General features: G+C 32.1%; 2 protein-coding genes across 2 annotated transcripts; one reads left to right on the top strand and one right to left on the bottom strand.

The window, feature by feature from the left end:
• The first annotated feature begins 10180 nt into the window (after positions 1 to 10180).
• LOC111382210 (30S ribosomal protein S5, chloroplastic) lies at positions 10181 to 12202 on the top strand. Its single transcript, XM_023006115.1, has 2 exons — positions 10181 to 10884; positions 11786 to 12202. The coding sequence occupies exons 1-2, from the start codon at positions 10226 to 10228 to the stop codon at positions 12033 to 12035; spliced, it is 909 nt and encodes a 302-aa protein (XP_022861883.1). The 5' UTR covers positions 10181 to 10225; the 3' UTR covers positions 12036 to 12202.
• A 1167-nt stretch (positions 12203 to 13369) lies between these two features.
• Positions 13370 to 16451, bottom strand: LOC111382205. The gene is given in 3 exon segments (XM_023006109.1): positions 13370 to 14066; positions 16021 to 16178; positions 16296 to 16451. Coding segments are annotated over 3 exon segments (414 nt in total). The 3' UTR covers positions 13370 to 13966.
• Positions 16452 to 16666: the final 215 nt, after the last annotated feature.

The raw sequence follows: 16666 nt of genomic DNA, 5'->3' as shown, positions 1-16666 counted from the left end.
GATGTGTTTCTTCAGAGTGTTTAAGAGATAAGTTGTTTCGAGATATCTTCTTTCTTCCTTCTTGCCTCCTTTTATAGAAGCCTTTGAGAATCTTATCTTGATAGGTGTTTTCCACTTCCTTTTGTTGGGTAGCTCAATAATGTTATCTACATCGATTTCTCCATTATCTTCTTGCTAAGTGGACCTCTCATTTTGAAAATTTATGCTTTATTTTTGAATTTGTCTTCCACTTATGACAACTGGTGGGTGAGTAGTCACAATTATGGAGACTTTTGCACTATCTTCTATCTTTTAGTAGCCACAGTTTTTCTTTAATAAATTTCTTTATTAAAGTAGTGATAAATGGCCACTTTTGTCACCATCACTTTTCCATTTTCGAGTCAAAGAATTTTATAGGGAATTCTTTACTATTGAGAGACGTTTGACTCATATCTTCAACTACGCAGTATTCACAATGGTGATTACTGTAGTTACAGAGTATTCTTTAGCCATGTCTTCTGATCCATGTACTTGGTTGGAGATAATTGCAGATAATAAATGGTCGAGATAACAAATATCTTCTTCTTTTGTAGCCATTCTTGCATTGGAGTAAATAATATGGTCTTCAGATGGATAAATCCATATTTTTTCGTTTTCAGTAATTGTCTGAGTTACATGTTCAAATATTTCTTTGTACCCTTTTGCTCTTCTGTAGGGCATCATATTTAAAATATCTTGATATCCATTTTTAACAACCTTTTGACTGATTGGTAAAAAATGTTGGTTTGTAAGTCCCATTTTGATAACATGGAATGATGGATGCATATATTCAAGAACGGGATCCCATTCCTTAGTTGCTGAATGGAATCTGATGTACATATTTGTTGTTTTGACGACTTCAATATATCTTTTAATAGTTTTCCTAATGTTAATTGGAAGTTGGACTATTTCTTTGAGATCTTTGTTGGGATATATACAGAGTATATTTCCTATCTCAAAACAGTTTCGTACCCAGTTGGCTGGTGCTCCTGGATAGAAGTTTCTTTTTTTGTATTTTGCATAGTGGAGAGTTTTTATCGACTTTCCTATCTCCAGATACAAGTCTGATAGAACATTAAAAATAACAATAAAGAACATAACTTTTTCATGGTTATCTTTTTTGAAAATTTTTGCTTCATGGCATATCTTGACAATATCTTTTGGATCTATTATTTCAATAGAAAGTTTAGATTGAGTTTGGCTCTGTGAAGAGCTACCTTCGATTTTGATATCTTGAATATCTTCTCTAGTGGGAATTTTTGTATCTTTATTATCAGTAATAGGCTTAAGTATTCCCTGTGAAGGGGTTCCTATTACTTTCTTCTCTTTCCCTTTATCCTCGGGGAGAGCGCTAGTATTCACAAGTCCCTGCGAAGGGATACTAGACTTGGTACAAGTTACTTCTGCCTCAAGGGCTATATTTTTGCCTCGAAGGCTATCTTGGATATTTTGAATTTGTGTTTTCAAATAGGAAATTTTTATCTCAAGTATTTGGACTTTCATCCTTAGTTGTTCTAGCTCCATCCCTGTTAAGATAATCAGGAAGAAAGTTAATTTTACCTTTTATGTATTCAATCTCAAATTTGAAATATGAAAACCAAATTTGTATCCTAATAATATATCTATTGGTAATAGATGGATCAACATTACTTTTCAAAAAGGCTTTAACTTGAGTATTATCAGTTCTAATCAAGAACTTTTTTGGTAATAAATAATCTTCATATTTTTGAACTCCCCTTTTTACAGCAATTAGTTTTTTCCTGTTCGTCTCATATCTTGTTTCAACTTCTTTAAATGTTCCTTATGTATATCCTGCAAGTATCTCAAGACAAGAACAAATCTTTTCACATTTATATTCTTTATGATTCTTTTTAACCTTTAATATTACTCCCCAGTAATTATCTGAAGCATCAGTTTCAAGGATAAAGAAATCTTCTTCTTGTGGTATTACAAGTTTGGGCAATATCTTTAATTCTTCTTTTACTATTCTTATATTTTCACAATCTTGTTTTTCCCAAGACCACATAATATTCTTTCTTAACTTTGGAAGAAAATAATTTTTTAATTTGACACAATTTTCAATGAATCCTTCAGTATAATTCAATATACCAAGGAAGCTTTGTAATTATTTTTTATCTTTAATTTTTTCAGGAAATTCTTGAAATTTTTCTCCAATATGAGATTGCAATTGCAATTCTCCTTCTTTTATAAATAATCCTAAAAATTCTATTTCTGTTTTAACTATTTCAGCTTTCTTTTGAAAAAGTGTAATATCATGTTTTTTCATAATATAACAAAATTTCTCAAGATGTTCAATATGTTCATTAATGTTTTTGAATGAATAAGTAAATCATCTACATATGCAATACAAAAATGAGTAATTGGTTTTATTATCTCATCCATTCTTCTTTGGAATATCTGTGGTGCATTTTTCAACCCAAATGGCATTACATTCCATTCGTATTGTCCTAAAGGATTGGGGGTACTAAATGCAGTTAATGGTTTACTTTCTTCTGTAAGCATGATTTGCCAAAACCCTGACTTACAATCAAATTTTGAGAATATCTTTTTATTTTGTACTTGCTTAATAAGGGTGTCCTTATTTGGTAAGTAATATCCATCAAATTTGATAACTTCATTTAGCTTTTTATAATTTATCACCATCCTGGCTTTTCCTCTTTTTATCTCGCTATATTTTCTAACCATAAAGGTTGGGTTGCTATGTGGACTTTTGCTAGGCCTAATTAATTTGGCTTCTAGCAATTCTTTTATCTGGTCTTTAAATTCATTTTGATCATCAATACTATATTTCATAGGTTTGACTTTTACTATAGTGCCTGAATTAATTAATTCTATTTTTGCATTTACTTTGTCTGTATTTCATTTTTCTAATGGATTTTCAGAATATGTTTTAGAAATTTCTTTCTTCAGTTGTTCTAACCTATTATCTGTTGTCATTTTTAAGACTGTAACTGGTTTAAATTTTTCTGTACTCTAACATCCACCACGCTGGGTTGAGGAACTCTGATGGTTTATGTCTCTATATGCTATTGTAACAGTCTTATTTATTTTTAGGGTAAATATTTTGTGTGCACAAGGAGTTGTGAACATATATTTATCAATATTTTGTGTAAATGATGCATATTTTAATTGAAAATTTTGTCCTAATAAAATATCACATCCAATTGTGGTTGACATATATATTGTATCAATAAATACTTTTCTAAAGGAAATTAAAAAAGGTACTTGCGTAGCATATTTGCTGTATATTACCTTATTTCCACTTGCTGTTGTAGCGATGACTATCTTCTTTGAATTATATTTTCAATATTCAGATGGTAGTACATTTGGTAAGTATAAGCTTATTGTACTTCCTGTATCTAAGTAAGCATGAAATTTAATTCTACAATAATTTTTTATATTGAGTATAATTTTAATATATGGACTCATGAGATTAGTACTAGTTACTCTTTCCATGATAACAATGATTTCATATTTTCATCTATTTTTGATATGATGATTGGATTATCATCAACTGTTATTTTCAAATATCTTTGGCAGATTTTATAAGGACTATATTTCTCAAAAAAGTTCATTCTTAGTAGAATAGTTGAACGATCAACTCCATACAATTCATCCTTATATAGAATTATTTCTTTAGTATATTCTTTCTGATCTCTCCCTATAAGTATAAGAGGGAACTTTACATATTTTCTTATTTCAAGATTATTTCCTAAATAATCCTTGTAAGGTTCTGGTATTTCAAAATCTATTAAATGACTAACAAATTTAGCATTTACATGACTTTTATCTGCTCCAGTATCTATGAGGACAAGAAGATTCTTCTTGTATCCTTCTTGATTCACATATCTTGTTTTAATGTAATATTGCAAACTTGATGGTTCAGCAATACTTAAATTCTTAAGTTTGCTTATCTTAGAGTCTTGTTTAGAGGGAAATTTTGCAGTAAGATTATTTCCTTTTAAGCTGACACTATTTCTTCTTATTAGTTTTCTTTCGGAATTAATTTCTTTAGCTTGTTTATGGAAATTAAGCATTATTTGTTGTGGTATGGTGACTTCATGTTCTTGATATTTCCTAGGAGGTATATATTGTGTTAATTCTTCAAAATCTTTATGTATGATAATATTATCAGTTATTTTTCTTAGGTTGTTATGATGGCTAGTACTAAAAGCAAAAATTGATTTTATGCTTATACTAATAGCCTTACTTCTTCGTAACATTTTCAAGTTTCCAATTCTATAATATAGATTGAAACTTTGGTCAATATTTTCATCATTTAATGATACTGTATAATTTGATTTTACTGTAAATATTATTTTTTGATAGACTAAGTTTCCTACAACTGTTCCTAATAGAGCATCTATAGGATCTTGTAAGATTCCGTTGTCCATACAGTATATTTCTATTGGTATGTTCATACCTTCTCTAAAGAATCCTTTTACCATTATCTGGACTCCTCCTATTTCAATACATTTCAATTTGTTTCTTATGTTCTCTGGAATTTTGGATAACTTTTGTTTTACACATTCTTTTGTAATTATAGGAATCCTTGCTTTTCCTATAGTATCTTCTATATTTATAGACATTTCTTTATAATTCATAATTACAATTGTTTTATTTACTCTTGGTAATATTCCTAAAAATCCTTGATGGAATACATCTTTTTCTTGTAGATCTAATATTTTCTTGGTTATACCTGTATATTTTTTAATATCAAAGGTAATTTCTTGTTTTATACCTTCTATCGAGTCTTCAATTTTTTCAGTTGTTTTTACTTCTATTTCTAGATCTGCTTGTTGTATCTCTTGATTCATAATTACCATTTCCTCAAAATCTTCTTCTGATGAGGATGTATTTAATTTATAAATGCTACTACATTCACTACTTAAATCTCCAAAATATTCAATTGGTTCTATTTCACTATCTTCTTGAAATTTTTGATAAATTATAAGAATTTTTATGTTCTGTCTATCTTTCTTTTTAGGACATTGAGGGGCAATGTGTCCTTCCTCATTACAGATGAAATATCTAAATTTTTAATATTTTTTGATTTAAATTTTTTATTCCAATTCCTCTTCTTGAAATATTTTTTGTGTGGTTTAAAATTCTTTTTCTTAAATTTTTTGTAGTTTTTGAATTTTCTTTTATATTTCTTATATGGTTTATACTTCTTTTTATGGCATCCAAATTGTTCAACTTGGCCTATATCTTTGTAACAGCATAAGGAATTCTTTCTTATTTTATATGCTTTCTTATTTTCAAGAGCTTCTTTACATCATATACTTATTATTCTTTTTGTAAATTCAATCTTACTTTCAAGACTATCTATTTTTATTCCTTCCTCATCTCTTAGAGATAATAATTTCTCATATTCTTTTAATAACTTAATTCCCCATGGGAATGGTAACTTAGTAAAATAAGACCTTAATATAGGTTTATTTTCTTGATAATCTCTTTGGTTTAATATATAGTATAATTCTTCAAATTTACATATATATTTTTTTAATTCACACATCACATATTTTTAAATTTTCCATTGCTATCATTCTTTCATTATATTCATTTTGTTTTCTTTCTTCTTCATTAGAAGCATATCTATCTCCTAAAAATTCTGTTCTTAAGATTTTTTCAAACCTTTTTAATATCTCCTGTATATTTTGATCATTTAAAGTATTCCTATTATCTAATACTTCAGTTCTGTTATCTCCATACTTTATTCTTCCTTTTATAGATTCTGGTAACTTCCTCCACTATTCAAAAACAATTCCTCTGAATGTATGTTCTATAAATCCAAAAACTGTATATGTTTCCCATTTATTAAATTGTATTGCTAAATCTGTACTTTTCATCCAAGTTTTTATAGCTTTATTTTTATACACAGTCTAGATCTAACAATATTCCAGTTATGTGGATTGGTTCATTATAGGATTTCATTGGATTTATTTCTTTTATGGATTGTTTTTTTATATTTTCAGTGTATCTTTTCTGTGTTTTCCTATATTTATTAATACGTTCTTTAAGAGGTATTGTAATATCATAAGGGTAATCATATTCTTCATCACTACTAAATTCTATTTTTATATTTCGACTTGATGATGGATTAGTATTCATCTTCATATTTTCCATTTTTTCAGTTAATTCTTCTAACTGTTTTTTATATTCATCATACTCTTCACTAGTGGATTCTAAGAATTTTTGTTCTAATTCTTTTACATCTATAATCATATATTATTTTTCTTCATTTTTTCCCTTTATTATTTTCGTTTTGTGTTATACTAAAATCTTGAGGTGGATTAATTATAATCCTATCTTTTCCTTTAAGGTTTTTATCTAATAGAGCATTTCCTACTTGTAGATTATGTTCTAAATTTTATAATCTTTTATGTATATCCTCAAAACTTTCATTTGTGGTGTTTTTAGGTAAATAGGGATAACTAGATTTTTTATGCTTTTCTACTTTTTTTCAAAAATTCTTCAATTATATTTTCTCCATCTACTATGTTCATAATAATTTTAGGTTCGTAACATGACTTTGATACCATTTCTTCGGAGTGTGCAGCGGAAGGGTTAAGATTTTTGAACCAATTAAAATCTTCATAAGTATTTAAAATATCACAATAGAATTTATAAAATTCACTATCTTTTGTTAAGACTTTTTCTTTAATAATTATATTTAATTTTTTAATTCTTCTTTCCAGGTTAAGAATTATTTTATGCATATAATTATTTGGTTTTGATTGATCTTTTATCTATATAAACATTTTTATATTTTAATTTTGGATCTAAATATTCTGTAAAGAAACTTTTCTTATCTTCTTTTAAATAATTTAATTCATTAGCTGTTGCGTTTCTTAGATCAATAAAATTTTGTATAATATTTGGGTTTAAATTTATTAAAAATTTATGATCTATATTTCTTTGAGTACCTAATTGAAGGTTTTTATACATTGTAGTGGCTTTGGTTGCAAATTCTCTATAAGGGGTATTTTTGGAAAAAATATTGTTCAAAGGCTATTTTTCAAATAATTATTTTTTCAGGTCCAATCCTATAAATTGCTCTTGTATTTAGGCTATCTATAGGTATTTCCTCATGACCTTATGCGCAAATGGTCTCCAATGTTTAATTCTTGACTTCGACCACCTCAACCTATTCATTTTGTTTGAAAAAAGTCGTTTTGGATGATTTCCATCCATTATTGCTATTAAAAATATATCTATTTTCGTAATTTTTCCAATTTGAATGGATCTAGTTTTTCCTCAAACTACTGAATAGAACTACATAAAAATTCAAGTTTTTTCTAGATAAAAGAGCTTTTAGGGAAAGTTGATCTAAAGTAATTTTTTCAAGTAGAAGTAGGGGTGTCAACGAGTCAAGTCGAAACTCTCGGTTCAAACTTGGCTTGACTCGAGCTTTTTGAAGGTGGACTTTTTTTCACTCGATGCTTAGCCAAAAAATCAAGGTCGAGTTTATTTATTTATTTATTTTTTTATTTTTTTATTTTTATTTTTTATTTTTTTATAAAGGGATGGTCGAGCCCACAGGCCAGGACGGCTCGAACCGAGTCCCTGAAATTGGAGCTCGGCATGAGCCTTGGCTTGGTGCCTCCGAGCTTCATGTCGAGTAGGCTCGAGCTTTTTTTTCGAGCTGAACCACGAGCCTAAGCAGAAGAAAAAGGTATGTTACTTGGCACATTTTATGAAGGTTATTTTGAAAATTCCATCCAAAGGGAAGTATACAGGCTGAATGGGCTGGGCTAAATGTGTACACGAGAGACTCTGAATTTAGATTTGTAATTGGAAGTCTACAGAAATAAATTGGTTTCACAGTCAATGTTGTCTTTTGCCATTCTGTCAATTGTAATCATTCGGTGGTTACAAATGCACATCTAGAATAACCAGCTACCTTATCTTCTTTCTTCTCTTCAATGTTGAAAAATTGAAATGATAATGTAACATGTGAAAGCAATGTTTCAATTCAGAGATGAGATCTAATCTATTAGAGCATAATCTGGAGTGTTCTGAGATGAATTTGAAAATAATGATCAAACCTAACCATTGAGAAACTTTTGTCTATCGGGAAAAGATTCGTCTTATGCTATAGATAATTCTTCAAAGAAACCATAATAGCAATTTTCAGACGAGTATGCTTCAAATGTGGATTTATAGATGTGATTGCAAGTGATCCTAATCTCTCGTGATAGGGGTAAGGGACTTAACATAGGGGTTAGATAGATTTGCTCAACTTTATTAACCCCTACATCGAACAAACTACATAATGGTATGAAATCACATAACTATTCAATATTATTCCTCCGATGAACAATGCACAATATGGATAGATTACATATAATGATATGTTGGGATCAAGTCAGCCATATTTAGATTCATTGAACAACATCATAGTACAAAAATTTTGATGCCATCCCTACTGTAACACTCGTGTATGATAAAGAAAATCATAGACTGCATATATTGATATCTCGTGAATGGTTAGTGTTCCTTGTTTAATGAAGTTCGCATTGTAAGATACATTTCACTTTTAAAATCAAATAGAGAACGTAACGATATAATAAGTTCCACTAAATGTTACATGGATTGAACATGAAAAAAATAAACCTAGACAACAAAACTTGTGTTCATAACAAATAGAGAGTTGAAAACAACTCAATTTCAAATTTCAACACAAAAAAGGGCGTAATGAAATTGAAGCACATTATAAACATCATCTGGTATAATAAAATCGTTTGAAACTCAAAGGTCGACACAAAACATTGCTGAAATTGTTTAAAATCAGAAGAAGTGTAATTGTGATTTTAAATCCTTGTCTTGAAATTCACCGAATGCATTACAACAAACAGGGTGTCCTTTATCCACACCAGGCATATATATAACGTTTTCATGCTCCCTCTCCAGTGGTTTCTTCTTCCAATAGTTCATTGTCTTGAATTCTTTTCTTTAGGCTACAACACTTCTCAGCATTGATAAGGTTTCTATGACCTTCAAATCCCTGGCGCTGAGGAATTTAAGGAGAATTACATTGCTTCTTTCATTGACCAAAATTGGGATTCCCTAGATGAAAACCTCCTACGTGGTGTTGTTGCTACTAGTGCTGTTGTTTCCTCCTCCCTTCGCTTTCTCTCCTCTATCAAAGGGGATGTTCTTCACCGACTATTTTTTCTTGACAAATGATGGGGATGGAAATTTTTAGGATAGAGTGAATTTCAAACCGGTTGAAGATGATTTTTGCAGTAGTTGAATTGCCACAAAATTGGGGATTGGTAGCAATGATTGTGGGATTTATGATATGGAAGGTTTTGTTAGAGCAATGAATGCCCTCTAATTTAATGTTCATTATTTGGAGTGAGGTTACTTTTTTAGATTTCATTTTTACTCTTAATATTGCAGTATTATTTGAAATTAAATAGATGGATAGTGAAGTTTGAATATTTTACTAAAATAAGGTTGGGTTCGGCTACATGTATACGGGGGTGTACACTTCGGTGTACACAAGTGTACATCCCTCCCTCACATGGGAGGTCGGTCGGAAGCATTTATTGGGCGTGGAGCTCCTTCTCATGTGAGGGGCGTGTACGACGAAATGTACACATCCTTGTACAAATGGCTTTTTCCAATAAGGTATGTGGTGTGATTTCCACTTCGGTATAAACAAGTGAATTTCTGCCCAAATTACAATATCTTTCTTTCAAAATAAAAAAATAAAATAAAATCATTACATGTCTCCAAAGGTATAGGATTGTTTCATGTTGATCACCAAAATTTAATTTATTTTAATATAGTCACTCTACGTGCAATGTTTGTTTAATTTCTTTTTCTTTCTTTATCTTTCAGTTCACGATCTAAATAAATTATGTGACTCCTTCAATATATACGTGATGGCAATTAACAACTACAATATCACAGACTAACAATCCACGAGATTAAAAATGTGGGACACTTTGGTTTCAATATTAATTTGAAGTGGTGAAATGTGAATAGGATCGTCAATTAAATGACTATTTTGAAATAAATTGTAGTTTGATGACTAACACGAAATAAGTCCATAAGTTTGGGGACATCTAAAGAAATTTTCTCTTTCCTTCCATCGTTTAACTGAGGAAATACTGTCTTATCCCCCGTCACTAAATACGTTTTCCTTACCCACAACCACCACAGCACCAGTACTATGGCTGCCTCTACCACGTCTCTTTCCGCCACCTTCTCCCTGTCCTTCCACCACAACCACCCATCTCGCCTCTCTTTTCTCCACCCCTCCTTTGCCCCGAAACACCCACAAAAACCCCTCTCCCTCCACCTGAAACTCATTCCAATCAAAGCCAACTCTTCCGACATCGACACCACATACTTCGACACAACTGACCCTGAAGAAATCTCCACATTCAGTCCCCCTGAACGCCCCGAAGACTTCGTCCAACCACCCTCCTTCGACGAAGGCCCATTCGAGTCAGAGGACGAGATTGCCAGGGCCTACGAGGAGTTATACGGCGCTGCGTACAGCGGAGAGACTTTTCTTGGAAATGATGTGTATGCAATGGACTCTAAGGTGAAGAAAACAACTGGGTTTGGGTCTAAATCGAAGAAAGAAAAAGTGAGAGATGGATTTGATGAGAGAGTTGTGCAGGTCAGGAGGGTTACTAAAGTGGTGAAGGGAGGGAAGCAATTGCATTTTAGGGCTGTTGTTGTGGTGGGTGATAAGCAGGGAAATGTTGGGGTTGGAGTAGGCAAAGCTAAGGAAGTAATTGGTGCTGTTCAAAAATCTGCTGTTAATGCCAGGAGGAATATAATTACAGTTCCCATGACCAAGTACAAGACTTTCCCCCACAGGTATCTCTTTGATGAACAATCAACAATCCATTGTCTGTTGGGAGAATTACCTTCAACACCATTTTTTTGGCATGATTAGTCAATGGAAAATATTTCATAATTTCTGGGCATTGATTTTGTTCAATAAAGAACTTTTGATTGGTTTTCAGGGATATTTCTTGGCATTGCAGAAATTTGTTTGCAAATTATTTAAATTCTGGTTTCTTTGAAGGATGCTGATAAAGTTTGCATGTATGAACTGGATTATGAATCTTGAGTATAATTATTAACTGAATGTTCGATTTCTGAAATTTTAGGTAATTGGTTTTGATGTGGGGACTGAAATTGTCGTCTGATAGGGCAATTTATGGTTCTTGATTCTTATATTGGAGTTCGTAATTGGTAAAGTTAAACAAGAAGAAGAAAAAGAAGCTAAGTCTAATAGCCGTATATTTGGCTGGATTACATGAATCTGTTCGGCGTCCTGTTCAATCCAAAGGTGTCTTTTGTGAGAGGTTATATGAAATTAGATGTGTTAGCAATCACACCGCGTTATGCTAATTTAGTGTCCATAGTATTAATGTTAAACGACATTGATATTTAATTTCCATTGGAAGAAAGAGAGAGCATTTGTTTATCCCTATAGTGAAATTCAAAAAGCAATCTAGTATGTAAGATTCGGGAATCGATGGAGATACCAGGTAATGTGAATTGGTCGAGTTGTAAAATTACGATTTAGTGTGTGACCACTGTCTAGAAGAGATGGTCGAATAGGTTGTTTGATTCAATTGGTAAATCTGTTAATTTTTTGGTGAAAAATTCATGGAATATCAACATGTTTAGACTGACATTACTAGTTAGATGTGTGATGAAACTCACTTTTTATTTAACTTCTGATATTATTGATGAATTGAAATGGCAGATCTGAGGCAGACTATGGGGCAGCTAGAGTTATGCTTCGACCTGCTTCCCCAGGTACGGGAGTTATTGCTGGAGGTGCTGTGAGGATCGTTTTAGAACTGGCTGGGGTTGAAAATGCACTGGGAAAACAACTAGGTAGCAACAATGCTCTCAACAATGCACGAGCCACGGTTGTAGCCGTGCAGAAAATGAGGCAATTCAGTGAAGTGGCTGAAGAGCGTGGCATCCCAATGGAAGAACTCTGGAAGTGAAAGACTTGCAAACTCCGTATCAATTTTTCAATTATTTGTAGAAATTATCTCCCTTTAAGATTTTTTCACCAGTGAACGAAAACGAGCGTTTTTACGTGAGTATATCATATTTCTCCTATTGTAGAACCAAATCTGTTTAATGTGCAAGAAATGTGGTTTCTTCTTCATTTGTATGCAATAACAGGCCTGAATGTTACTTGAAAATGCAGTCTTAAAATGATGGAAAATTGTAGGTAGTATTGAATTTCTTGGCAGATTGATCACTTGACGATGTTTGAACATTGTGAAGCATAGAGTTTTAGGACATGTTTGGTGTGCAGAATTATTGTGATGCTTCATTAGTCCTTTGTCGGTATAGAGCGATACAAAGAACATTATTTTTTCTCCATGAAACCATACAATACTGATCATTCTATTTTTTTTCTTAATACTATACAATACCATATGCTTTAGCAGATGCAGTAATCAAGTTAATTGTTCCAATAGTCATTGAACTTAGGTCCATATCTTTGATTGTCCATTGAACTTTAAATGTCGAGTTTTGGCAACTGAACTTTGAAAAATATCGAGTTTTGGCCACTGAACTTTGAAAAATATCGAGTTTTAGTCACTGAACTTAGGTCCATGTCTTCGATTGCTCACTAAAATTTAAAATATTGAGTTTTGACTACTGAACTTTGAAAAATGTTATATATTTTTTACTGGACTTTGAAAAATATTGTACATTATTTATTGAATTTTGAAAAATGTTGTATATTATTCACTGTAAATTCGATATTTTTTAAAGTTCAACAGTTATGCAAGTGAGAAACGTATGACATATTTCAAAGTTTAGTGGTCAAAATTCGACATTTTAAATTCAGTGAGCAATTGAAGATATGAATCTAAATTCAGTGATCAAAGCTCGACATTTTTCAAAGTTTAGTGATCAAAATTCGACATTTTAAAATTCAGTGGCCAATTAAAGACATTGACTTAAGTTCAGTAACCTTTGGAACAATTAACTCGCAGTAATCACTAGTGCCAAGATTTTAACATCATTTAATATAGTGCTTGTTTGGCTGATTTTTGAGAAGTCAAAAAGAGCTTTCGAGATCCAAAAATTGCTTTGAAACTCGATCTTATAAAAGTGATTCATTTAGATCGAAGAATTTTAGAGAAATTTAGCTCAATGTTTTTTCCTTTAGAATCTCTTTTGGAAGAGGAAGTTATTTTAGAAATTAGTTTTCAAATACCAATTAATATAGCTTCCTCACGAGACTCTTCATCAAGGCCAAGGCCCATAATATATTTGAGCACTGTAATATCCACCTTAGGGGAATAAAAACACAATAGATAGAAAGGAGGCATTAATCTTGAATTGGAGAATCAAGCATCTTCTTATCTTTAGTGTGAACATGATAAGCTAAGCATCTTTATCTGGAAGGGTTAGGAAATGAATCAAAATACAGTAATACAAATGGGCAAAAACCCTCTATAAGTGAGTTATTGTGTCAACACAAATGTCATATCGGAAAAAGAAATGAAGTTCTTGTTGCAGCTACCCTGCTGCTCATGTTTCTGCTACATCAAGGGCAAAAAGCACAAGTCGAAGAAGGAGGAACAAAAGGAAGGTTGAAGCACACAACGAAGAAATGAGCAGATCTTCAAAAATATAGAGACGAGCTATATTAAGGGTCCGTTTGGCATGACTTTTGCAAAATCGAAAGGAGTTTTTGTCATTCAAAAACTGCTTTTGAACTCGTTTGACTAGTTTTATAAAAATGCTTCTTCTAGTTATAAGAATTTTAAAGGAAGTTGGTCCAAAAGCTCTTCTACAGAAATCGAAAGCAAAAGCAATGTCAAACGGTCCTAACTACTTCTTTTTACTTGAGATTGTTTCTTCCATGTATTGTACTTCAGAAACTGCATAATGTATTGATTGAGTTGCTTCAGTTGCTCTTCTTGCTTTTATCCTCTCCATTTCCAGGCGCTAAGCCAATCTCCTGCATTTGGTGTTCGACTGAGACAAGCCCTGTCTCTGCGAGAAATCTACGAGAGAATAGACCCCAAATGAGTTAGAAGCCTATCAATCATGATTCATCATCAATAGATGCATTCAAAACTCTATACATCCAAATGAAGGTAAACAAAAACACTTGTATTATCAAGAATTTATAGGTTCATAACAAGAATTTAGTCCATGGATTCAAAATTACAGTCGCACTATATGTATATAATGGTTTACAGACATTTGATGTGGTAAGATATAATTGGGTCAAAATTTCTTCGACCAAATAAAATATATATATATATATATTCACTTTCTTTTTGACACCTCATTTATATGTAAACCATTATATAACTCCATAATGTATAAGTAGCATTATTCTAAAAATTATTTACTTGCCACATGAATTAAGTGGACAATTAAAGCTACCACAAAGTCCATATTTCCTCTCGAGCCAAATTTTCACAAACTTGTATTAAGCAAAATATATAACTAGATTGTGGCAAAATATAAGCAAAGGAAAAGAAGAAAATCATTGCACTTGGCAGCATTTATTTTCTCAACTAGGAACCATCCACAAAAGCAGTCAAATAATGGAAAGTTTAGAGACGTGGATTTTTCCTTCATGGTTCAAATCAAACTGATAGAGACATAAGATAGTTGCTCAATAAAAACATCGTCACATTTCAGTTTGAATGGTATGAATGCATGATGACCAAAAAGATATAGTCATCCCTAATCAAGACAGCAACCTTCAATAGCTCTTGCTAGAAAGGTTTTGATAGAAATAATCTGTATTTCTTTTTCTATTCCTCCAATCAGTTAAATAGTTTAATATTCACTAATCAAAACAAAGACAAAAGAAAATTAAATAATGCATTTCTATCTAACTATGACAATGTATAGATTATAGATAGTAGAGTAAAGAAAAAATCTACTTAGACCTATTTTATATGCACCAGCAAATAGCAGGGTGAGTGTAAAGCCACTCGCCAGACAACCAGCCACAAAAAAAAGACAATTGCCTGTGAATGATTAATCAGACAACCAGTTCTCTACTAGGATTTTCCCATAAATAGAGAACTCATGATATTCAATAGAAAGTTATATAAACCAATTGCATTGATGGCACAAGAATGGAGGATTTTTACTAGTTCTGTCAGCAGATGTTTCTTAGGGTGTTTCTAAAATGAATGCAATATCAAGAGTCAAATACAAAGTTCCAAAACAAAAACAACATATATAGTGCATGAAGTTAAGATTGCTTCACAAAGATCCGTTTCCAGTCATTTGATCCGACGAAAAACTTCTGAAGTCCCTGAAGGCACAATTTAGGATTTTATAAGACTACTAGGAATGCTACACCAATCCATTGATCTCCATTGGAAAAGACATGCTAAGGCATTTGGACCAAATGAAGCCTCAGCTATCACTGCGTACGCATACGTACCATCTCAGAAGAACCATGAACTTGTTCACCATGCATCTCGTACAAAAACATGTGTCTAGATGGTCTATCAAAAACTTATATGGCGTTTCCAATAAGCTGTTTTGAACAAAGTATACAAGATTAAAGTTTAAAAATAAGTTAAATTTGTGTTGCTTGTCCTGCGAAGTGTTGTGTAGTCCAAATATACTAATACATGCCATCTCAACAAGGTTTAAAATCCAACCTAATTCGTTTAGGCAATTGCCCTGATCAAGTTAAAATGATTTTTCGCCCATATGCTCCCGATGCGCATGCAATGTGTACATATGGTCCACAGTCCTAAAAAAATGGACATACACAGAAAACGGGAAAAAAAAAAAAAAACTTTATCTTCAATATGATTAAGAACATGTTTGGCTAAGACTACGAAGAATAAAGCCTAACATGTTCAGATTTAATATATTATACTTTAAAGTTTAAATTACTTTTCACAAGTCTTTTTACTTTTTTCTTGGCTTAGTCAAACATTCTCTAAATTCTAACCTTATATGAGAAAATTGTGGTACCAAGTAAGGAGCAAGAAAAGGGTGCCTGTAATCAGAACAAGAAATGTAACATGGAGTACTGAAGCAGAGTCACTGGAAGAGAAAGCTAAGCCCAACACAGCAGCCAGGCATAGACCCAGCATCAAGAATGAAATCTTTAAAGTATTCCAAGTAGGACCCTAGAATTAAAAACGTCAAAATCTGTGAAACTTTTTTGATTGAAGTAGGTTCTAATAATTGGAACAGAGAAACTTCAGTGTTGACTAAAAGATGAGAAATTTATTTCATATGTTGACCCCAGGAGCTAAGGCTCCAAGCAAGACTGCTTTTGCCGACGCGAAATCTTCTGTACTTGATTGTTTAGAATCAGATTGCAGATTTGTGTGTTGAGTGTGGGACCGAGCTACATAGCCCACGCGGTTGACGGCATGATTGACATAATATATACACATGGGGATCGGGATTATTTTATTCATAGAAAACCCACGTCGACCATGTGAGGGTGCGGTCGCCCCAATGTCAATGGAGCGGATCGTTTGGTTTTTTCCAATGTGCATCTCTGAGAGAGAGAGTTTGGGCCAACTTAAGGAAAAGTTGGGCCTTAATTTTTTGAGACTACAAAAACTGGTCCATAGTATTACTGAAGCTGCATTTCAGTTGCTAATCC

The sequence above is a fragment of the Olea europaea genome, unplaced genomic scaffold (assembly GCF_002742605.1).
Source record: "Olea europaea var. sylvestris unplaced genomic scaffold, O_europaea_v1 scaffold2447, whole genome shotgun sequence".
Classification (NCBI taxonomy): Eukaryota; Viridiplantae; Streptophyta; class Magnoliopsida; order Lamiales; family Oleaceae; genus Olea; species Olea europaea.
The sequence above is the reverse complement of the archived record's forward strand: the minus strand, read 5'-3'. Positions and strand labels throughout refer to the sequence as shown.

Coding starts and splice junctions, on each gene's coding strand:
- LOC111382210 (XM_023006115.1), top strand. CDS start 10,226: ATGGCTGCCTCTACCACGTCTCTTTCCGCCACCTTCTCCCTGTCCTTC. Junction 10,885..11,785: donor TACAAGACTTTCCCCCACAG/GTATCTCTTTGA, acceptor TTGAAATGGCAG/ATCTGAGGCAGACTATGGGG.